General features: G+C 45.3%; 1 protein-coding gene across 1 annotated transcript; it reads right to left on the bottom strand.

Moving 5' to 3' along the window:
* Positions 1 to 2,293: 2,293 nt before the first annotated feature.
* On the bottom strand, positions 2,294 to 23,273 carry LOC139415973 (ATP-sensitive inward rectifier potassium channel 10-like). Its single transcript, XM_071164178.1, has 6 exons — positions 22,851 to 23,273; positions 13,873 to 14,487; positions 13,022 to 13,233; positions 10,826 to 10,957; positions 10,467 to 10,644; positions 2,294 to 2,718 (listed from the first exon to the last, which is right to left on the bottom strand). The coding sequence occupies exons 2-6, from the start codon at positions 14,345 to 14,347 to the stop codon at positions 2,294 to 2,296; spliced, it is 1,422 nt and encodes a 473-aa protein (XP_071020279.1). The 5' UTR covers positions 14,348 to 14,487; positions 22,851 to 23,273.
* Between the last annotated feature and the right edge of the window lie 637 nt (positions 23,274 to 23,910).

Here is a 23,910-nt window from a genome sequence, read left to right as displayed (position 1 = left end):
ACTAGATGGCACACTAGATGGCCCACTAGATGGCACACTAGATGGCACACTAGATGGCACACTAGATGGCACACTAGATGGCACACTAGATGGCACACTAGATGGCGCAATTAACGACCCAGATGGGAATTACACTCCAAATCTTTTCGTTTTCTTACAGGCCTAAAAAATGTATCTTCTGGTGTGATTTAAGCATTGACTTGGACTCAGAACATCCAATTCCGTTGTTTCTCTATGAACAATTGTATTTTTTAGAGTGAAAAATATATATATTCTAAAACCAGGAGAACTACTACTGTGGAAACTAAATTTGGGAAAGAAATCACAGATTTTACAGGACCCCCATTAGAGTTGTTTATTAACCATTATTTACCAGGTATATTGACAGAAAACATAGTGCACTACTTTCTCTTGTACACTAAGGACACAGGGAAGAGTTGCAGGGGAGAAGAGAAGAGGAGACTGTGCCTATTTGAAAGCTAGAATAAAATGAGTAGCTCTCATGCTAAAACGTTGAGAGCTCTAGCTCCATCGTTCTCTATGGGGAAAAAACTACCATTTTTACTTTCGTCCCAGTTCTCCCCTACCTGCGGCACTCTGGGATTAAGAGTGCATTGTGCAAGTGTACAGCAACAAAAACCATGTGGTATATCTTTAGTGCATGTTTCCTTCAGTGCTGGTTTCACGGAAACCGACACAGGTGTGGCGGTTTCGTTTGACAGAGATGGGCCAATACAGAGCTGTTGTAAATCTGCACTTTTATTAAAAACAGACATTTCATTGTATATTATCTGTTCCAGTATTACAGATGGGACCTGGTCTGGGCAACACTTCATAGTATATTATCTGTTAGGGTGATGAGGTTGCAGTATTACAGATGGGACCTGGCCTGGCCAACACATTATAACCAATCACAGGCAATGGTAGCATTCTTGCCTGACTTCATTGCAGACGCCTGCCAGATCTCACGAGTGGATAGGTGTTTAACATATCAGCTAACCACACCATATGATATTGAAATCTGATGCTCGACTGCACAGACACTGGCACATCAAAAGGCACAGTTTAGTGGCACGTTTTAGAATGACCACAGGAGTGATCAGGTATTGAAGTACAGGAGGAATAACAAGTACATACATATGAACATGCATATGTTAAAACACACATACATGCAGTCTCGCACGCACATTGACTGAAACATATAAATATGCTTGTGTACACAAACACCATCAAGTTAAAGTGCTTTTAGTATTGTTAACATACATATTTTCCAGTGAAAAATAAAATAAAAAATAACAGAAACACTAAACATCAGGGTTGGAATGAATTACATTTCAATTCTAGTCAATTCAGGAAGTACACTGACATTCCAATTCCAATTTAATTTCTCTTCGGTGCTTTTCAATGAGTGACAATGAACATTTGGAATTGGAATTTGGTTTACTTTCTGAATTTACCGTAATTTAAATGGAATGGACCCCAACCCTGCTAAGCATATACTCAGATGAATAAGTACTGCTGGATATCGCATCGTTAGGGACAGATACATACAGTATACATACGATATCATATATTCAATCAAAATCCTTCAAAAAAAATGTTTAAAAAAAAATGATCCAGTATTTCCACTCTCATGTCCTGCAGACAGAGTACCTTTCTGTGTTAAAAACAGTAACAGTACAATGATTCCACAGGAGGATGGTGGTACCTTAATTGGGGAGGATGGGCTTGTGGTAATGGTTGGAGTGGAATAAGTGGAATGTTATTGAATGGTTTCCATGTGTTTGATGCCATTCCATTTACTCTGTTCCAGACATTATTATGAGCCGTCCTCCCCTCAGCAGCCTCCACTGCATGGTTCCTTTGATTATGTCCTCGTGAACCATGTTTTGTCCTGGTAAACCAGTCAACCTTGACCTTTCCAGTCACACAAAGTCTTCTTATAAAAAATACAGACAAATTAAGTTTAAAAAGCTTTCTTGTTCCATCTTTGATTACAGGACAGTAGACACAAATGGGGTGTATTTTGTTCCTTTGAAGGACATCGCCTGTTGAATCCTTACAAGGGGCGATACAAACGCATAAAGTCCAAAAAAGGAGCGTGTGTTCACATTTCCCAACAGAGGAGCAGCTCATCTCTCATTCCTTCAACTTTTTATTCTCACTTGATAATTTTTCAATCTCCATACAGTCTCCTCTCTTTTCTCCTTTCTCGTAACTCTCTCATTCCATCTCATTCATGCTCTCTCTTTCTCTCTCTCTCTCTCTCTCTCTCTCCCTCCATCCTCTCTCTCTATACATTACTGATACGGACACTGAGGGGGCTACTGTCTCTCCCCCTCCCCCTGCCCCTCCCCCTGCCCCTCCCCCTCTCCTCCCCTCGATAGCTCTCCTCTAGTTTCATCTTCTCTGGGTCCGCCCCTTCCTCTGCGCCCCCTCTGCTGCTGCGGGACGAGTGCATGGCCGGGCTTGGGGGGGGGGCCTGTTTGAAGAGGGGCGGGGTTTTCGTTTTGTCCACCTTGTCGAAGAAGGTGAAGTCCGCCACATACTTCCCAGACGGGGACAGGGAGACCACGGGGGGGAACTCATACCCCCACAGGATCTCATCAGGCAGGTAGGAGGTGCGCACCTGGCAGGTGGCGGAGGTGGGCTCCACCGTGGCACTCATAATCACCAGCAGCTCAAAGTCTGCCAGATCCGGATCCGTCCATCCCCCTCCTAGAACACAGGTAGAGTGAATGAAAGATACAAATTTAGCACTAGAGATCCATAAAAAAAAACATTTGGATATATCAATAAAAGGCTAAACGCTATTTCTAAAGATACCATCTGATTTCTCTACTGAATCCAGATCACAAAACAGATTTATTCTAAATTCCACGGTCACTTCCAAGCACAGACAGGATGAAACATATATATATCCATTATCACTAAAAGCAAGAATGGGATAATAGCAATAAAATTATCATCTTTACTTTCCAACATAGACCGATTTCGCTACTAAATCCAGATCACAAAATAGATTGCCTAAGTTCTCTGCTCACTTCCGAGGGTAAAACCCAAGTTAAAATCTCTTAAGTCTACCCCCTTCTTTTTCGAACATTCTGTTAAAAATCGCGCAACTTTTCAGCGTCCTGCTACTCATGCCAGGAATATAGTATATGCATATGATTAGTATGTGTGGATAGAAAACACTCTGAAGTTTCTAAAACTGGTTAAATCACGGCTGTGACTATAACAGATCGTGTGTTTCATCGAAAAGCGCAAGAAAAACTGCTCTCTGAAAGCTAAAAATAATTTCCATGCGTCACTTTCATGGGTTGTTAAAAGGGCACAAAATTAATTATGGACCTGCATGCAATTCCTACAGATTCCACACGATGTCGCCATTGTCGTCATTTTCCAGGGACTTTTTTGTTGGTAAATCCAACTAACTGGATTCCATTTCTTCCGGTCTCCGCCAGGATGTTGTGAAGTGCACATTTTCAGCCATTGATTTGAAGACGAGGAGCTATTGAATACACATCGCCCTGTAATCATTTGATGATAGATTATAAACGTTTACTAATACCTAAAGTTGGATTACAAATGTATTTTGAAGTGTTTTGTGAAAGTTTATCGTCGACTTTTTTAATTTTAAAAAATGACGCTGCGTTTTGAAACAATGTTTTTTTCTGAATTACACAGCTTCCATAGAAAGCTATTTTGGGTATATATGGACCGATTTAAACGAAAAAAAGACCCAATAGTGATGTTTATGGGGCATATAGGAGTGCCAAGAAAGAAGCTCGTCAAAGGTAATGAATGTTTTATATTTTATTTCTGCGTTTTGTGTAGCACCGGCTACGCTAAATCTTTGTTTACGTCGCATTCAGGCATTTTGGGGTGTTGCATGCTATCAGATAATAGCTTCTCATGCTTTCGCCGAAAAGCATTTTAAAAATCTGACTTGTTGGCTAGGTTCACAACGAGTGTAGCTTTAATTCAATACCCTGCATGTGCATTTTGATGAACGTTTGAGTTTTAACGAGTACATTTAGCATTTAGAGTAGCGCATTTGCATTTCCAGGTGTCTACTTGAGACATCTGCGTCTCAAGTAGGAGCAAGAATTAAAGTGGAGATATAAAATGAGTCCATTGACAGAAGCCTTTTACCACATACATGGACTCTCTCTCAAACACAAAACACACCCCACACACTTACTGTACGCACAAATAGCTGCACCACAAAGGCCTATATAGGCTGCACAACTGCCTTCATTTTGCCTGACCCCAGGAGGAGTCGCTGCTGCCTTGAGTTACACCCCCTTTTTCCCTCAGAACAGCCTCAATACGTCAGGACATGGACTCTACAAGGTGTCGAACGTGTTCCATTCACACTCAGAATGGCACACATGCACGATCCCATATCCGCAGGAAGTAGGGGTGCTGAGGGTGCTGCACCCTCTTAAAAATCTGAATTTAAAAAATAAATTATAGCAAAAATATTATTTTCAAACATATATATTTGTTCACAAAGTAGTGCACTGGGCCTTTACAGGATGTATTAGCTGCCCAATAAAAACATTTCAGCATCTCTGTTTTGGCAACAAAAAAAAGGTAGTTGTATAATTAAGAACAGTATCTTGCAGGATTCAATAGTTGGAATTGTAAGCGTTGTTGCCCTGTTGCTTTCTCTGCAATCATCATTCTAATGGATTTTATTTTATTTGATTTTATTTAACCAGGTAGGCCAGTTGAGAACAAGTTCTCATTTACAACTGCGACCTGGCCAAGATAAAGCAAAGCAGTTAGACACATACAACAACACAGATGGAATAAACAAACATACAGTCAATAATACAGTAGAAAAAGTCTATATACAGTGTGTGCAACTGAGGTAGGATAAGGGAGGTAAATGCAATAAACAGGCCATGGTGGAGTAAGTAATTACAATATAGCAATTAAACACTGGAATGGTATATGTGCAGAAGATGAATGTGCAAGAAGAGATACTGGGGTGCAAAGGAGCAAGATAAATACATACAGTATGGAGATGAGGTAGTTGGATGGGCTATTTACAGATGGGCTATGTACAGGTGCAGTGATCTGTAAGCTGCTCTGACAGCTGGTGCTTAAAGCTAGTGAGGGAGATATCTGGTCTCCAGCTTCAGTGATTTTTGCAGTTCGTTCCAATCAGTGGTAGCAGAGAACTGTAAGGAAAGGCAGCCAAAGTAAGAACCCAGTGGGTTTGGCGGCGAGTATGAAGCGAGGGCCAGCCAACGAGAGTGTACAGGTCGCTTTGGTGACAAAACAGATGGCACTGTGATAGACTGCATCCAATTTGTTGAGTAGAGTGTTGGAGGCTATTTTGTAAATTACATTGCCAAAGTTGAGGATTGGTAAGATGGTCAGTTTTACGAGGGTATGTTTGGCAGCATGAGTGAAGGATGCTTTGTTGCGAAATAGGAAGCCAATTCTAGATGTAATTTTGGATTGGAGATGCTTAATGTGAGTCTGGAAGGAGAGTTTACAGTCTAAACAGACACCTAGGTATTTGTAGTTGTCCACATATTCTAAGTCTTAACAGTCCAGAGTAGCGATGCTGGACGGGTGGGCAGGTGTGGGCAGCGATCGGTTGAATAGCATGCATTTAGTTTTACTTGCATTTAAGAGCAGTTCGAGGCCAAGGAAGGAGAGTTGAATGGCATTGAAGCTCGTCTGGAGGTTAGTTAACACAGTGTCTAACGAAGGGCCAGAGGTATACATAATGGTGTCGTCGCTTAGAGGTGGATCAAAGAATCACCAGCAGCAAGAGCAACATCATTGATGTATACAGAGAAAAGGGTCGGCCCGGGAATTGAACCCTGTGGTACCCCCACAGAGACTGCCAGAGGTCCGGACAACAGGCCCTCCGATTTGACACACTGAACTCTATCAGAGACGTAGTTGGTAAACCAGGCAAGGCAATCATTTGAGAAACCAAGGCTGTCGAGTCTGCCGATAAGAATGTGGTAATTGACAGAGTCAAAAGCCTTGGCCAGGTCGATGAATACGGCTGCACAGTAATGTCTCTTATCGATGGCTGTTATATCATTTAGGACCTTGAGCATGGCTGAGGTGTACCCATGACCAGCTCTGAAACCAGATTGCATAGCTGAGAAGGTATGGTGGGATTCAAAATGGTCGGTGATCTGTTTGTTAACTTGGCTTTCAAAGACCTTAGAAAGGCAGGGCAGGATAGATATAGGTCTGTAGCAGTTTGGATCTAGTTAGTCTCCCCCTTTGAAGAGGGGGATGACCGCGGCAGCTTTCCAATCTTTGGATTCTCAGACGATACGAAAGAGAGGTTGAACAGGCTAGTAATAGGGGTTGCAACAATTTCGGCAGATCATTTTAGAAAGAGAGGGTCCAGATTGTCTAGCCCGGCTGATTTGTAGGGGTCCAGATTTTGCAGCTCTTTCAGAACATCAGCTATCTGAATTTGGGTGAAGGAGAAATGGGGAGGCTTGGGCGAGTTGCTGTCGGGGGTAGAGGCTGTTGACCAGGGTAGGGTTAGCCCGGTGGAAAGCATGGCCAGCCGTAGAGAAATGCTTATTGAAACTCTCAATTATTGTGGATTTATCCATTGTGACAGTGTTTCCTAGCCTCAGTGCAGTGGCCAGCTGGGAGGAGGTGCTCTTATTCTCCATGGACAGTTTCCCAGAACTTTCTGGAGTTTGTGCTACAGGATGAAAATTTCTGCTTGAAAAAGCTAGCCTTAGCTTTCCTAACTGCCTGTGTATATTGGCACCTAATATCCCTGAATCCAGAAAGAACAAAACCCTGTCCTCAAACATTTACATCAAAAGTTGCAAAGTTATAGGCAAAGACCCAAAACATCCACATCAAATGAATATTTGTCTTGATGAAATAACATGGAAAACAACCACTTTCTGTGCAGTTTTCATTTACCATCCTTACAAACCACTTAATGTAAACGTGCGTTACTGTATTGTATATAGGCTGGTCATCTAGGTTAGAACCTATGGACTTTCCATCACCATGAAGAAAAACAATGTTCAATACAGTAACCGAGTACATTGAGACAGCAAGTGGTTTGTGATGATGTGGCTCAGTTGGTAGAGCATCGTGCTTGGAACACCAGGGTTGTGGGTTCAATTCCCACGGGGGACCAGTACAAAAAAGTATGAAAATATATGCACTCACTACTGTGTCTACCAAAAATAATGAATAGACCGTTTCAGTTTTCACATAGAAATAACTTGCATTTGCAAAGTATTTCAAGAAACTGGAAAACATATATCAAGCAAGTATTTTTATGAGATGAACTGTTTTGTAGAGGTAATTATCCGACTCAAGTTACAAATGCTGGTAAGCACTCAAATACATTTAATTAAAACATTTTTGCACCTTCCATGTCTCAATTGTCTCAGGGCTTAAAATCCTTATTTTACCCGTCTCCTCCCCTTCATCTACACTGATTGAAGTGGACTTAACAAGTGACATCAATAAGGGATCATATCTTTCACCTGGAATTCACCTGGTCAGTCTATGTCATCTGTGAAAACAGTCCTTAACTCTAACCTGGACCCAGTACTGCTCTCACTTCATAACACACGCACACACATACAAACGCTCACACACAAATATCACACACACACACGTATGCACACAGACAAGCACACACAATGCATGATATGGTAGACTGTCTAGTCTATTCAGTCTCTAATGTTGTTCTTGACTACTGGTTTGAGCAATTCTGACTGTGCTCTTCTGAACAGCCTTTACAACCTCTCTGCTCCTCTCTTCTCACTCCTGTTAAAAACTAGAGTGTACTGAGGGGATTCACGTTAGTGCACTCATTGTAACCCCTTACTGAAACTCCTGACAGTGTCCCACCGTATTTGGCAAAATCCCCAACTCCCCGTCCGTGTGCCCCCAAAGAGCTGCAGATATTTCCACAGAAATGCATCATGAGAATTTGAGAGCTGCCGTGAGAGGAGGCCAGATTAGAAGACAGATTCATAGATAGTGCAGGGGCTATTGTCGTAGCATTATGTACTGTTAGTAGTTTGATTCTTCTAGTAAAAGTATTATGATACTTTAAGATAGTATTACGATTTTTGCAGATATTACTTACATTTTCAAGGTACACAGTGTGAAGTCAAAAGCCAAACGGAGTGTTCTCTGGGATCAGGCATCATTAAATAAACATATTACGTGTACAGTAACACAATGCCATACAATCTGACCACAGTCAATTTAACAGCAGGAGTTTGGGGCTCAACTACATAGAGACCCATTATAGAGAGAGAGAGAGAGAGAGAGAGAGAGAGAGAGAGAGGGAGAGAGAGAGAGAGAGAGAGAGGCGAGAGAGAGAGAGAGAGAGAGAGGGAGAGAGAGAGAGAGAGAGAGAGAGATAGAGAGAGAGAGAGGAGAGAGAGATAGGAGAGAGAGATAGGAGAGAGAGAGAGAGAGAGAGAGAGAGAGAGAGAGAGGGGAGAGAGAGAGAGGGGAGAGAGAGAGAGAGAGAGAGGCGAGAGAGAGAGAGAGAGAGAGAGAGGAGAGAGAGAGAGGAGAGAGAGAGAGAGAGAGAGGAGAGAGAGAGGAGAGAGAGAGGAGAGAGAGAGAGGAGAGAGAGAGAGAGAGAGAGAGAGAGAGAGAGAAAGAGAGAGAGAGAGAGAGGAGAGAGAGAGAGAGGAGAGAGAGAGAGAGAGAGAGAGAGAGAGAGAGGAGAGAGAGAGAGAGAGAGAGAGCAGTAAAGGAGTAGAGAGGTAGATCAGGGATCAGTATGGGTCAGTAATAGCTCTGTGGTTAGTGGTGATGAGAGGCCTGCCCGCCTGTAAGAGGATCCCCCCCAGCTGTGTGTCAGCACCCCTCACTGTATCAGACTGTACCCCATTGTCTTTTAATGAGAAACCCTGGCACCCACTCACACACATTCCACTGACATACACACAGAGATGGAGAGAGAGAGACCCCTCTCCCGGTGTCATCCCCCAGACCCCAAAAATGTGACTACAATGGAGTGAACTAATAGGTATTTCACTCTACACTGGAGTGGACTATAATTAAATGGTGCATGGTGTAAAGTCTCATTTGCATTTTTCCCAGGGTGTCTTTTCTTTTTGAGTGAATTGTCGAGTTTACCACCCATGACTGTATTTGTTAGTGACACAGACATGGTTGTTGAATTATTTCCTTTTTTTAAGGCCTGTGGGTTTCACCTAGTAAGTTCCTAGGCAAATGTTATAATTAAAATGCAACTTTGGCTTACATATATCATAAGGCCTTGCTTTGATTGCTTAGTTTTACCCTAGCACAGTGGTGTTAGGAAACCCCTGGTTTACAGGCCACATCAGGCCTGCAAGTCACATTATGCTGGCTTGCAAAGTGATGAATGTGTAATTCCTACAGGAATCCAGACAGAGCTAGGATATCCAACAGTTGGAATCTTTATTCACCCTCAACCCTCATTCAGAAAGACTGTCGGGATAATGGAAATTGATAAAGGAGACTACCTAAACCATTTAAACTGGAACAGCCATTTCAATAACAGGTGCAATAAATCTAATTAACTAATTGAATTAGTTTAGAAAAATATATGTTATCTTTGTGAAGCATAACATCATTCAATCAGTCAATGTACATGCAAAAACACAGTAGTGCATTCTGGGAAATCTGATAATGATGGGTGTGGTTTTGATTGGACTGTTTTACTCTCCACAGTGTAAAACAATAACTCTGACTATTAACATCAACACTGGGGGTTCTTTTACACCGCTGAGTTCTAATTACACTCTTACAGAGTGATTTTAACTTCTGAATCGACACTGGCCGATTTGCTGTATATGCATTCACATATACAGTATGCACGCACGTACGCAAACACAAAAAGGTTATTTTCAAATACAATCACTTTTTTGGCATAACTGTGGTCAATTTGCAGTGTACAAATTACTAGAATGATGTTCCCTACCATCCGCCCTACACCCCCCCCCCCCCCCTACACTCCCCCCCCCTCTACTGTCCTGGCTCTGTTCCAAATGCCCTCTATCCATCACAGCAGTGACCTTTAATCTCCTAAATTCACCCTTCTCTTTCTCTCCACACGGATGGCTTTCCGTTCCCACAACCCGGCTGGCCCTCTCGTCCTACTGGTGATTAAGACATGGGACATGGTCAACTATAGCAACAACTTCACCTCCTTTACACAGACTGTAAGGTACTGTAGTTCACTACACCACTACTACAGCAGAACACTGAACCTGCCTGTCTATTTTACTTCCATGTCTTAGGTCACTTACAGTAATATCAAATTGGACCAATAGGACAAGAACACTAGACCGTAACTACACTATACCTGCCTATGGAACTGGTAACCTTCAAGTTTTAGGTCATGAAATAGGACCAATTGAAGGAGAACACACAACACAAATAACTGACAATGTGAACATTAAGCTACTGTATGTAATCATTCCTACCCTTGGCAGCCCAGGCTCTGAGCGGGCTGTTGTCGTCTATGACGTGGTAGAAGGTGAGGGGGAGGATGAGGAAGGGGCTGTCGCTGGACGTGTCCACCTGGAAGGGAACGTTCCTCTGGTCCAGACGCATCGTCTCCCCCTCCTTGGTCTGGGACGTCTGGAGCAACTTCCCCGTCACCTAGGAGCCAAATTGAGTCATTTGATTAGGGGACATGTGTAAGGATTCTGAAAAGAGGAGCGTCGATGGAAAATGACAACTGCGTCATTCTCACAGACAGACAGACACACAGAGACACACACACACACACACACACACACACACACACACACACACACACACACACACACTGTGTCTCTACCGAGCAGCCCAGCAGCAGGCTCTTGCGCATGTTAGCCACACGGATCATGAGGCAGGGTCGGCCCTCGTGATTGGACACCACAGCGTACTGACTGAACTTCACTGTCTCTCCTCTCTTCTTGGGCCGCGCCACCTGGGGACAATGGGGAAGAGTGTGTCAGAGCCACACAGTGTAGCATGATGAACTACACTACCCACAATGCTCTCTGGAACATATCCGGTTTGAGTAAATATTATTGTGCTGCACAGCCTGCTGTAAGTCTCCTTATCAATACACACAGGGCATGAACTTCCTATGATCTTAACCTCCGCCCCCAACACGCACACAGAAACACACACACACAGACACACATATAGATAACTCTGACCCTGAGTGAGAGATAGAGAGGGCAGCAGATAATTCATGTTATAGAGGGTTAGAATGATAAGAGGGAAGAGGAGAAAGGGAGCGGGGGAGAGAGAGGGGGGAGAGGGAGAGAGAGAGAGAGAGAGAGAAAGAGAGGGGAAGAGAGATAGAGGGGGGAGAAAGGGGGAGAGAGAAATGGGGATAGGGGGAGAGAGAGAGAGAGAGGGGGGGGGAAGAGAGAGAGGGGTGGAGAGCAAGAGAGAGGGGGAGAAAGAGAGGGAGGAAGAGAGGGGGGGGGAGCTGGATAGTAAACACTGATGTATGTGTTGACTATGGATGGATGCAGTGCATATGTGACCCGATTTAGGAAACTAGTCACGACTTCACAGCAGAGCCATTTTAATATAAATCTCTTTTTTTTTAATCAAAATGCGTTTTTTTTGCAGAAATGCTTTCTCGAACATGTGAACTTTCATAACAAACTTGTATGCCATCTGGAAATACAAATAAACTTGTTAAATTACGAGCCTTGTTGGTTAAGCCACAAAAAAAGTGAGCAACCTTCCCGCTAGCCATGATTGGCTGAGATAATGAGCGGGCTGGATATGCCGAGATAGGAGAGAGGATTGGTCTGCCATATAGAAGGCTTCTGTTTATTTGAGCTCGTCAGTCTGTGTTGGTAATCCTGTCGAACACGCCTTTTTAAAAATGTACTATGTAGTGGAGCTGCATAAGTGTTGCTCTCCATTTTCTGGAGGATTAAGTTTTGAAATCATGTATACAAGTAAGATAGTCTAGTGTTAGCTAGCATACATTTTGACAAAGTGGTTTCATTTCAAGCTAAAGTGTACTGTTAACTAACTGTTAGCTAACGTTAGGTGGCTGGCTCCCTAGCTGATGTTATTATTCGTTTCCCAGAGCAGTTGTTGCCACTTTGTTAATTGTTGCTTATCTAGCTAACGTTAGCTGGCTGGCTCGTTAGTGAACGTTATGCGATGTGTGTGATCATAAACATTGTTTACCTAGCTAGGTTCATTGTTTACCCAGCTAGCTATATGTCTTAAGCTAAAGTCTACTGTTAGCTAGCTAACGTTAACTGCTCCCTAGAGGACGTTATTATTCATTTCCCAGAGCTGTTTGCTTTTGTAGTTAGAGCCTAATGTTAGGTATTGCTGGCACTTTGTTCATTGTTGTTTTAACTAGCTAACGTTAGCTGGCTGGCTCATTAGCTGACGTTACGTGACATGTGTACTGTACAACACTCGTTGAATATGGCCGGTGTCAGTAAAAGACTGCAAAAAAGCGTAATGAAATTGTTGCCAGCAGAGCTGGTTAGGCTGTTTTCATGTTATCCAGAGGTAAACAAATCATCGGCCAGAGCGTCAAGTGTGCGCTGTGAACGCTTCGAGAGCGAAACCAGATGGGTGGGGCTAAAGCTTAAGAGGGTGTGAACGATGCTGAATGGGTGTAGACAACGAAGAGCTCTTCACTTGACACCAAAATATTCAAAGGCGATTTTCTTAAAAGTGAATTTACAAGTTAATCAACTTTCAAAGAATAATTACTTTCCCATTGTTCCTTAAATGCCATGTATGATATACCATTTTGTAGCTCAGAGTCTCTACTTTTATCCAATGTAAAAAACACCTTTTCACATTTTGCTACATAAGACCGAATCCAGGTGGTCAGTCACATATTATGGCACTGAACATTTGACGTGATGTGTAGATCCAGATTTTTCAGTGAAATACTGTATATCCATACTGTTTAGTGGTGGTTTACTTTATCAATGAATGTGATGGATGGTAAAGTGAACATCTTATCGTTCTGCCCAGGGGAAGGGTGAGGTACCTTGGCGAGGAAGGTTCCAGTGATGAAGATCTCAAGCACCATGGTGATGACCAGCTGGAGGATGAGGAGGATGATGGCGGCGGGACATTCCTCTGTGATGCAACGGAAACCGTAGCCAATTGTGGTCTGCGACTCCAGTGAGAAGAGGAACGCCCCCGTCAGAGTCTGCACCTGCATCACACACGGGGTGTGGTTGGACGGAGGGTCAAACTCTGGAGGGAGGGGTGGAGAAGGGAGGCACAGGGAGGCAAGGTTGTGAGATTGACATGGAAAGCAAAAGGTACAAAGATTATAGGGGAGGTACAACTGATTATATTGGTATTTTGAGGTATTATTGTTCTCAAATGCCTTAGAATTCTGTCTCTCCCTCTCTCTCCCCTTCCTCCATCCTCACCTAGCAGGTCTCCATGCACCAGCGCCACCAGGTACCACAGAACCCCTCCCCTCCCACCTTCTCTCCCCCTCATCCCTCTCTCCCTCTCCCTCTCTCTCCCCTTCCTCCATCCTCACCTAGCAGGTCTCCATGCACCAGCACCACCAGGTACCACAGAACCCCTCCCCTCCCACCTTCTCTCCCCCCCATCCCTCTCTCCCTCTCCCTCTCTCTCCCCTTCCTCTATCCTCACCTAGCAGGTCTCCGTGCACCAGCGCCACCAGGTACCACAGAACCCCTAACCTCCTACCTTCTCCCCCCCCCATCCCTCTCTTCCTCTCCCTCTCTCTCCCCTTCCTCCATCCTCACCTAGCAGGTCTCCGTGCATCAGCGCCACCAGGTACCACAGAACCCCTCCCCTCCCACCTTCTCTCCCCCCATCCCTCTCTCCCTCTCTCTCCCCTTCCTCCATCCTCACCTAGCAGGTCTCCATGCACCAGCGCCACCAGGTACCACAGAACCCCGAACAGGAACCAGGTACCGGCGAAGGTGGCCGAGAACAGGAAGAGCTTGTAGCGCCACTGCATGTCCAGGAAGGTCGTCCAGATGTCACGCAGGTACATCGCCCCACGCCCGCTCACATGCTCGATGTGCACGTTGCTGTGCCCGTCCTTGGAGAGAACGCGCCGTCTCCGTCGGAGTGCGCAGACCGCCGTCGCTGCCCCCCCTGCCGTTGCTGCCCCCCCTGCCGTTGCTGCCCCCGCTGCTGTCGCTGCCCCCCCTGCCGTCGCTGCCCCCCCTGCAGTCGCTGCCCCCCCTGCCGCAGTTGCCACCCCCACCCCTTCCGCCCCCCCTGCCCCCAGCAGCGGCTTCAGAACCTCCGTCTGTGTCATGGAGTGACACACCTTCTGGGGGGAGGAGCCGCGCGAGGAGGGGGGAGTGGCCGACGTCATGGCCTCAGCTTTATCAGGGGAAGAAGGGAGGGAGGGTGGGAGGGGGAGTTGATGATGGAGGAGTGAGGTAGGGGGTGAAGGGGGATAGAATTGATAAATGGGAAAGGACTTGACAGTGGAAATTAGAGTGAGGGAGAGAGCTGAAGAGGGAGAGAGGTGAGAGGGAGAGGAGTGAGGGTGAGGGGTGAGGAGGGAGAGGGGTGAGGAGGGAGAGGGAGGGAGAGGGGTGTGGGGGGAGAGGAGGGAGGAGGGAGATGAGTAAAACGGGAGAGAGATGAAGAGAAAGAGGAGTGAAACTGGAGAAAGATGAAGAGGGAGAGGAGTGAGGGGTGGGGAGAAGGAGGGGTGAAGAGGGAGAGGAGTGAGGGGTGGGGAGAAGGAGGGGTGAAGAGGGAGAGGAGTGAGGGGTGGGGAGAAGGAGGGGTGAAGAGGGAGAGGAAGAGATAAATATTGTGCAAAGTCAAAGTTGATGAAAAACAAGTTCAAAAGATTTTGTGAGAAAGGAGAGAAGAGGAAAGGAAGAGAGGTTGTTAACGGGAGGAATGGAAGAGGTGACAGGAGTGGAACATTCGGGGTGTGGGGGGAGGAAGACATGAAGAAAGGGATAGAAAGAGAGGGACATTATAAATGGGACACACTTTTTCAAGTGGACAGATGCAGGCCTGTGGCTGTCAATGTGCTCCAAACTCTCTGTCACTCTCTCTCTCTTCATCCTTTTCTTTTCAGACAGAGCAGCAGCTGCCTTTTCAAAGTAAAAGCCCCCTTTCAGTGCAAAGTCACAGCTGTCTTTTCCTTTTAAAAGCCCCTCTATAATGCTAAGGCGCTCAGATGTGTCTGCAGCGTATCACGCTGGCTGGATCAAGAGGGACCGAAACAAGGCTTACGTATTCCCCTTCCGAAACCAGGAACAGAAAAGCCACATGTAGCCTAGTATCTGGAGCACAGGAGGATGGTGGCAACTTAATTGGGGACGGGCTAGTAGTAATGGTTGGAGCGGAATCGGTGGAATGGTATCAAATACATCAAACACCTGGTTTCAACATGGTTTCCACATGGTTTCCACCTGGTTTCCACATGGTTTCCACATGGTTTCCACCTGGTTTCCACATGGTTTCCACATGGTTTCCACCTGGTTTCCACATGGTTTCCACCTGGTTTCCACATGGTTTCCACATGGTTTCCACCTGGTTTCCACATGGTTTCCACATGGTTTCCACATGGTTTCCACCTGGTTTCCACATGGTTTCCACATGGTTTCCACCTGGTTTCCACATGGTTTCCACATGGTTTCCACCTGGTTTCCACATGGTTTCCACCTGGTTTCCACATGGTTTCCACATGGTTTCCACCTGGTTTCCACATGGTTTCCACATGGTTTCCACCTGGTTTCCACATGGTTTCCACCTGGTTTCCACATGGTTTCCCTGTGTTTGATGCCATTCCATTTACTCCATTCCAGACATTATTGTGAGCCGTCCTCCCCTCTGCAGCCTCCACTGGTCTGGATCAACCATGTATGAATGGGCTTTGATCCCTGACACAATCTACTTCTCTTTCATTATCCCTTTTTCCCTAATGAAATAAAAATGAACGTTTCAATCGTCTTACTGCCTTACTTACACATAGTGGTACTGCTATGCTACTGCTGCAAACTATGACCTCACCACGTTGATGATTAGCCCCATACTGCCCCAGTAGTCTACTACCATGTGCAGCTCCAACATGATCTCATTTTCACCGTCCAATAAATGCTTTTCTGTGTCAGAGAATTACGCGGTGTGGTTTGTGGACACAGTACAGCAGGAGAAAAGAGCTTGTCCAAATCAAATGAAATGTTATTTGTCACGTGATGAATACAACGGGTGTAGACTTCACGGTGAAATTACTTACTTACAAGCCCTTAACCAACAACGCAGCTTTAAGAACATAAGAGTTAAGAAAATATTGACTAAATATACTAAAGTTAAAAAAGTAACGTAATAAAATAACAGTAGCGAGGCTATATACAGGGAGGCCCGGTACCGAGTCAATGTGGAGGCTATATACAGGGAGGCCCGGTACCGAGTCAATGTGGAGGCTATATACAGGGAGGCCCGGTACCGAGTCAATGTGGAGGCTATATACAGGGAGGCCCGGTACCGAGTCAATGTGAGGCTATATACAGGGAGGCCCGGTACCGAGTCAATGTGGAGGCTATATACAGGGAGGCCAGGTACCGAGTCAATGTGGAGGCTATATACAGGGAGCCCCGGTACCGAGTCAATGTGGAGGCTATATACAGGGAGGCCCGGTACCGAGTCAATGTGGAGGCTATATACAGGGAGGCCCGGTACCGAGTCAATGTGGAGGCTATATACAGGGAGGCCCGGTACCGAGTCAATGTGGAGGCTATATACAGGGAGGCCCGGTACCGAGTCAATGTGAGGCTATATACAGGGAGGCCCGGTACCGAGTCAATGTGGAGGCTATATACAGGGAGGCCCGGTACCGAGTCAATGTGGAGGATATATACAGGGAGCCCCGGTACCGAGTCAATGTGGAGGCTATATACAGGGAGGCCCGGTACCGAGTCAATGTGGAGGCTATATACAGGGAGGCCCGGTACCGAGTCAATGTGGAGGATATATACAGGGAGCCCCGGTACCGAGTCAATGTGAGGCTATATACAGGGAGGCCCGGTACCGAGTCAATGTGGAGGCTATATACAGGGAGGCCAGGTACCGAGTCAATGTGGAGGCTATATACAGGGAGCCCCGGTACCGAGTCAATGTGGAGGCTATATACAGGGAGGCCCGGTACCGAGTCAATGTGGAGGCTATATACAGGGAGGCCCGGTACCGAGTCAATGTGGAGGCTATATACAGGGAGGCCCGGTACCGAGTCAATGTGGAGGCTATATACAGGGAGGCCCGGTACCGAGTCAATGTGGAGGCTATATACAGGGAGCCCCGGTACCGAGTCAATGTGGAGGCTATATACAGGGAGGCCCGGTACCGAGTCAATGTGGAGGCTATATACAGGGAGGCCCGGTACCGAGTCAATGTGGAGGCTATGTACAGGGAGGCCCGGTACCGAGTCAATGTGGAGGCTATATACAGGGAGGCCCGGTACCGAGTCAATGTGGAGGCTATATACAGGGAGGCCCGGTACCGAGTCAATGTGGAGGCTATATACAGGGAGGCCCGGTACCGAGTCAATGTGGAGGCTATATACAGGGAGGCCCGGTACCGAGTCAATGTGGAGGCTATATACAGGGAGGCCCGGTACCGAGTCAATGTGGAGGCTATATACAGGGAGGCCCGGTACCGAGTCAATGTGGAGGCTATATACAGGGAGGCCCGGTACCGAGTCAATGTGGAGGCTATATACAGGGAGGCCGGTACCGAGTCAATGTGGAGGCTATATACAGGGAGGCCCGGTACTGAGTCAATGTGGAGGCTATATACAGGGAGGCCCGGTACCGAGTCAATGTGGAGGCTATATACAGGGAGGCCCGGTACCGAGTCAATGTGGAGGCTATATACAGGGAGGCCCGGTACTGAGTCAATGTGGAGGCTATATACAGGGAGGCCCGGTACCGAGTCAATGTGGAGGCTATATACAGGGAGGCCCGGTACCGAGTCAATGTGGAGGCTATATACAGGGAGGCCCGGTACCGAGTCAATGTGGAGGCTATATACAGGGAGGCCGGTACCGAGTCAATGTGGAGGCTATATACAGGGAGGCCCGGTACCGAGTCAATGTGGAGGCTATATACAGGGAGGCCCGGTACCGAGTCAATGTGGAGGCTATATACAGGGAGGCCCGGTACCGAGTCAATGTGGAGGCTATATACAGGGAGGCCCGGTACCGAGTCAATGTGGAGGCTATATACAGGGAGGCCCGGTACCGAGTCAATGTGGAGGCTATATACAGGGAGGCCCGGTACCGAGTCAATGTGGAGGCTATATACAGGGAGGCCGGTACCGAGTCAATGTGGAGGCTATATACAGGGAGGCCGGTACCGAGTCAATGTGGAGGCTATATACAGGGAGGCCGGTACCGAGTCAATGTGCGGGGTACAGGTTAGTCCAGGTAATTGAGGTAATATGTAGGGTAAGTGACTATGCATAGATAATAAACAGCTAAAAGCAGAAGTATAAAAAATCCAAATAGTCCAGGTAGCCATTTGATTCATTGTTCAGAACTCTTATGTCTTGGTGGTAGAAGCTGTTAAGGAGCTGGAGTCTTTGACCATTTTTAGGGCCTTCCTGACACGGCCTGGTACAGAGGTCCTGGGTAGCAGGAAGCTTGGCCCCAGTGATGTACTGGGACGTACGCACTACCCTCTGTTTGCTATCTATCAGGGCCAAGATGCCTCTTTTTCTCCTTGGGGATATGGAGACTTGCTGTTTGTGTGTGACTTTGGCCCGAGCATCCTTCTAGACTTTGTTCTGTATCCTCATCTGGACTTTCTCTATCTCACTCTCTAACTCTATATCTCTCTATCTATCTCTATATATATATCTTTATTTCTCCATCTCTCTCTCTATCTCTCTCTATCTCTCTATCTATCTCTCTCTATCTCTCTATCTCGCTCTCTCTATCTATCTCTCCATCTCTCTCTCCCCCTCTCTCTCTCCTCCTCTCTCTCTCTCTCTCTCTCCCTCTCTCCCTCTCTCTCCTTGGCTAAATGGTCCTTTTGTCTCTGCCTGCCTCTGCTTTCCAGACCAATAAAAAAATAACCAACTAAAACAAAAGGCAGAGAACTAGGCGATCTGATACGCTCTCTACTTTCTGACCTTTCTCTTTGTGTCCCCACTCGCTTACTCTATTCTCTCTCCCCCTCTTTCCTCCCCCCTTCCTCCCTCTCTCCCTTCATCTCTCTGGTGCTGAAGCTCACACTGTGAGTATGAATAGGGATCTGTGTAGATTTCTGTGCTCAGAATACTAAATGGGGGGCGGGGGGTTGAGGAGGCGGGGCTTCGGATAGGCGAGTGTGATAGGCCGAGTACATTCACAGCTGCCCTCTGAACCCTACTGAGGCGTCGCCCACACATACAGTAAACACACATTCACATGTACAGCGACATACACAACACGGCCTCTCAATATATCAATGTTGATCTTTCCCAAACAACACTTACTATTATTATTATTATTATTATTTTCCCTTCGTTTAGTATTCCTTTTAACACTTCTGTGTCTTCCTCTCCGCTATATTCTCTCTCCTTTTGAATCAAAGTATGCACTGTAACGAAAGATTTGTTGACTCAATTTACATAGGTTTGTTACCATCCTGCCTTAAAATGTCATGTCAAGTCCAATCCGGATTTGGTGTGGTGATTAAGAGGGGTTGGGTTAAATGCGGAAGACACATTTCAGTTGAAGGCATTCAGTTGTACAACTGACTAGGTATCCCCCTTCCCCTTCCCTCCCTCTCGCCATCTCTCTCTCACTCTGTCCTGTGTGCACAAGAATCCTTTGTTTAGAGAGATGAAAGGGACAAAAGCCACCATTGAAAAATACGACTGAGTGAGAGAGAGGGAGAAAGTGTGTGTGTGTGAGTGCGCATTGGCTTGTGTGACCGAGTGATCCTATGTGAGTATGTGTTCAAGTGTGTGAGGGGGCAGAGAAGGGGAAAGAGGACTTGGATTAAGAGGAGAGAGAGAGAGAGAGAGAGAGAGAGAGAGAGAGGGTATATAGAGACAGATTGATGACAAAAGATACTCATTAGTATTCCTGAGCAGTGTGATCCACCGTACTCCTTCCTGTCTCTCTGTGTGCACCCTTCCAATTCCCCAAACAACCCCTGCACAACACTCCAACCACCTCCGAGCAACCCATGAAAACACTCCAAAAATTGCCCCACAACACTAAAAGGACCCTGCAAACAGAAAAACAGTTTTCAACCTAAATGAATCAACATTGATGTACCCAGCCAGGTGTGAAGTGGAGAAACTTTGCTGCTGCCCTGTGCTCCAGTTGGGGTGATGTGAATGAGTTTGAGAGTCTCGTGTACCCTACATATTCACTCAACCACCCCTCTATAACACGTGAGTACCTCTAACGGACAGATTCAAGCAACAATCAAGTCTTGTATATTACACATGAACAGTATAAGGTGTACAAATCCCCACACAGCCTCTGCAAACAAGCACTGGCACAACTTCTTCATTAACCAAACTATTTGTGTTCCTGGTACTCAAACTACCCACAAATTGACACTTGAGAAGCAAGCCCATCTTGCACACTGTACCTGTACAGGGTAACTCAGGGACATTTGACATTTACGTTTTAGCAGGCGCTCTTATCCAGAGCGTTAAGTGCCTTGCTCAAGGTCAGATTGACAGATTGTTCACCTAGTCGGCTGGGGGATTCGAACCAGCAACCTTTCGGTTACTAGTGTCCATTTTACACATTGTAGACTTGACTTGTAAACCGCAACCAGGGAGTGTTCTGGAATGTCCAATTTAAACCCTAATCATTGTGCCAGAGAGGAGATTGATGTTATAGTGCCAGAGTTGGTGCCAGAGGTCATTTTGTCGACACCCTCCCAGTATCCATGGTGATCGTCCTCAATGTGTCCCGGGTCAGGTTGCCTTCCTACAGGTGTGAGTTAGAACCCTTATCAACACGAATACAGTCTACAGCAACGTGTTTTTATGCCTTCATTCTTCTGCAGTTTTAGACCGAGACGAAATGAGGTCCCACTTTAAACTTGAAATCATTGGCCACTTTAATAATGTTTACATATGTTGCATTACTCATCTCATATGTTTATACTGTATTTTATACCATCTTTTGCATCTTGTCTATGCCGCTCTGTCGTTGCTCACCCATATATTTATATGTATATATTCTTATTCCATTCCTTTACTTAGATTTTTGTGTATTGGGTAGTTGTTAGATTACATGTTCGGTAAATTGTTAGATTAGATGTTAGATATTGCTGCATTGTCGGAACTAGAAGCACAAGCATTTCACTACACTCGCATTAACATCTGCTAACCATGTGTGTGTGACCAATAAAATGCCTTTTGATTTAAACAAAGTACAGATTATCAAGCGCTTATACAGCATTCACTGTAAAAATACGTTTATATGTTTTTATGGGAGCTTAGTTGCAGCCACCTGTACATTACCGTAATGAAGGTACTGTATGTTACCGTAATTTCCAAAGAGACCGTAAAAGTACATTTACGGTAACATACTGTACTTATTTTTACAGTAAGTTACAGGTGCCAGTAAGTTAACAAAAAACAACAGGATTTTTTTTTACAGTGGACATAAAGGCTTCGTAAACACTACATAAATGCTTCACAAATCATCTATAAGTTTATGTCATACTCTATAAAGGGTGTATAAACATGTATAATGCCTTATGTCTTTGGCAATTCAGCCTAGAGTGGGAATGGTTATGTCACCCTTTATACACCATTTATAGAGTTTGACGTGTGCTTATAGATGATATGTGTAGCATTTATGTAGTGCTTATGAAGCCTTTTGCAATTTTATAGCCTTTATAATTTGTACTTCATATAAAGTGAAACCGGAAGAGAATGAATAATCAATGTGACAATTAAATCAAAATTATACAATTCTAATCAAGTACTGTTACTAAATACTTACATTTTTATTGATTGAAAATGCAGAGTATGTTGAAAACGTAATAACGGTCACAAGAAAACTTCCCTTGAGATGATGTCCCAATGTTATTTTACAAGGTGTGATGGGGGGGGGGAAACATGATTCCAGCATCTCTAATCTAAACGGTCATTTTAGTCACATACAGGTGTCCACAAACTCCAGCTCCACTTATAAGTGCCACACGCACAGTGGGCACCAACCAGTACCGTAAAAGCACTGATAAGCCAAATAGCATTCTCATCCTGTTCTCTGTGTGTGGGGGGGCACCTGTGCTCTCTGCCCATGTCCTCTTTGCGTACTAAGCCAAATAGCATTCTCATCCTGTTCTCTGTGTGTGGGGGCACCTGTGCTCTCTGCCCATGTCCTCTTTACGTACTAAGCCAAATAGCGTTCTCATCCTGTTCTCTGTGTGTGGGGGCACCTGTGCTCTCTGCCCATGTCCTCTTTGCGTACTAAGCTAAATAGCGTTCTCATCCTGTTCTCTGTGTGTGGGGGGCACCTGTGCTCTCTGCCCATGTCCTCTTTGCGTACTAAGCTAAATAGCGTTCTCATCCTGTTCTCTGTGTGTGGGGGGCACCTGTGCTCTCTGCCCATGTCCTCTTTGCGTACTAAGCTAAATAGCGTTCTCATCCTGTTCTCTTTTGTAACTTAATAGGTGTAACTTTTAATCAAGCTCGGGCCTTTTTATACTCCACCAGATCGATGTAACTCCCTGCCGTCTCTCAGGTGAACAATCCCCAATTAGCTTTGCTGCTAACAACTTATACGTATTCTGTAAGATAACAATAATCAAACCATTGTTGATGATCTAGTAAGCTAATGAAAGCAAACTGAATGTAGGCACATGAATTAGAATGTGTGTGTCATCACTTACCTTTTGTTGCAATTGTTGAATGCAATTTTGAGACTTTTAAAAGTGTTTGTATCCCCCAAAACACATTTACAAAATGTATGTTATGACCAATTTGCCTATTTGTTGACTTTTTACTCAGTGCGAGGTCATGGATTGGAGGAATGCGCACTTGTTGACAGTTCTCTCACACGCATGAGCACGAGACACCCAACTTTCATTGTCTACAGATTTCCATCCTGATTGTGGTTTGAGATATTGCCATTATAATTCTAATATGTCTGACAATAAAACCATTTTTACAAACCGTTAAAATCAACAACTTTCTGTAGCCTACGAATCTAATCCCGAATTTACCAAAGACAAATCAATGGTTTCTCTAAGACTGAAGTGTCAGTCGGTACCGGTTCCGGTTGAACGTTACAGAGTTATTATGTAATAAAATAGTTGCAATGTCCCCGTTGCATCTCGAAGTGTGATGGTAGAAGTTGAATTGTCCTCTTCTCTCAAGTTTTCACTTGTCTCTCCTTATAAATGAAAAAGTATTCAGTCACTCAACTGGACTCAGGACATTTTAATTCATTAATTCAACTCTCCTCCCAGCTTCTCCTCCCACCCTTTCTCTCTCTCTCTCTCTCTCTCTCTTCTCTCTCTCTCTCTCTCTCTCTCTCTCTCTCTCTCTCTCTCTCTCTCTCTCTCTCACCCTTTCTCTCTCTCTCTCTCTCTCTCTCTCTGTCTCTCTCTCTCTCTCTCTCTCTCTCTCTCTCTCTCTCTCTCTCTCTCTCTCACCCTGTTCACTGTAAATGGGTCCCTTGTTAAGGGTTCCCCGACTGTTCAGCCATTGTCAACTTTCTCATGTAAATGTCTGATGGTTAAGATACAAGCCTGGAAGTTATTTCACTGTTAGAACGCGTGGAGGTAGCCTATTTACAAATCAGAATGAACAACAGACACTTTATTCTGGACTTGGCTCCTCGCAATTTTGCGTCGGCAAAGTTGGCCAACAGTTTGACTGAATAATGTCGGCTTCGCTCTGTGAGGCCATGCCATGTCCGCCTGCAAGGAGAGAAACGCTACACGTGCT

The sequence above is a fragment of the Oncorhynchus clarkii genome, chromosome 9 (assembly GCF_045791955.1).
Source record: "Oncorhynchus clarkii lewisi isolate Uvic-CL-2024 chromosome 9, UVic_Ocla_1.0, whole genome shotgun sequence".
Taxonomy (NCBI): Eukaryota; Metazoa; Chordata; class Actinopteri; order Salmoniformes; family Salmonidae; genus Oncorhynchus; species Oncorhynchus clarkii.
The sequence above is the reverse complement of the archived record's forward strand: the minus strand, read 5'-3'. Positions and strand labels throughout refer to the sequence as shown.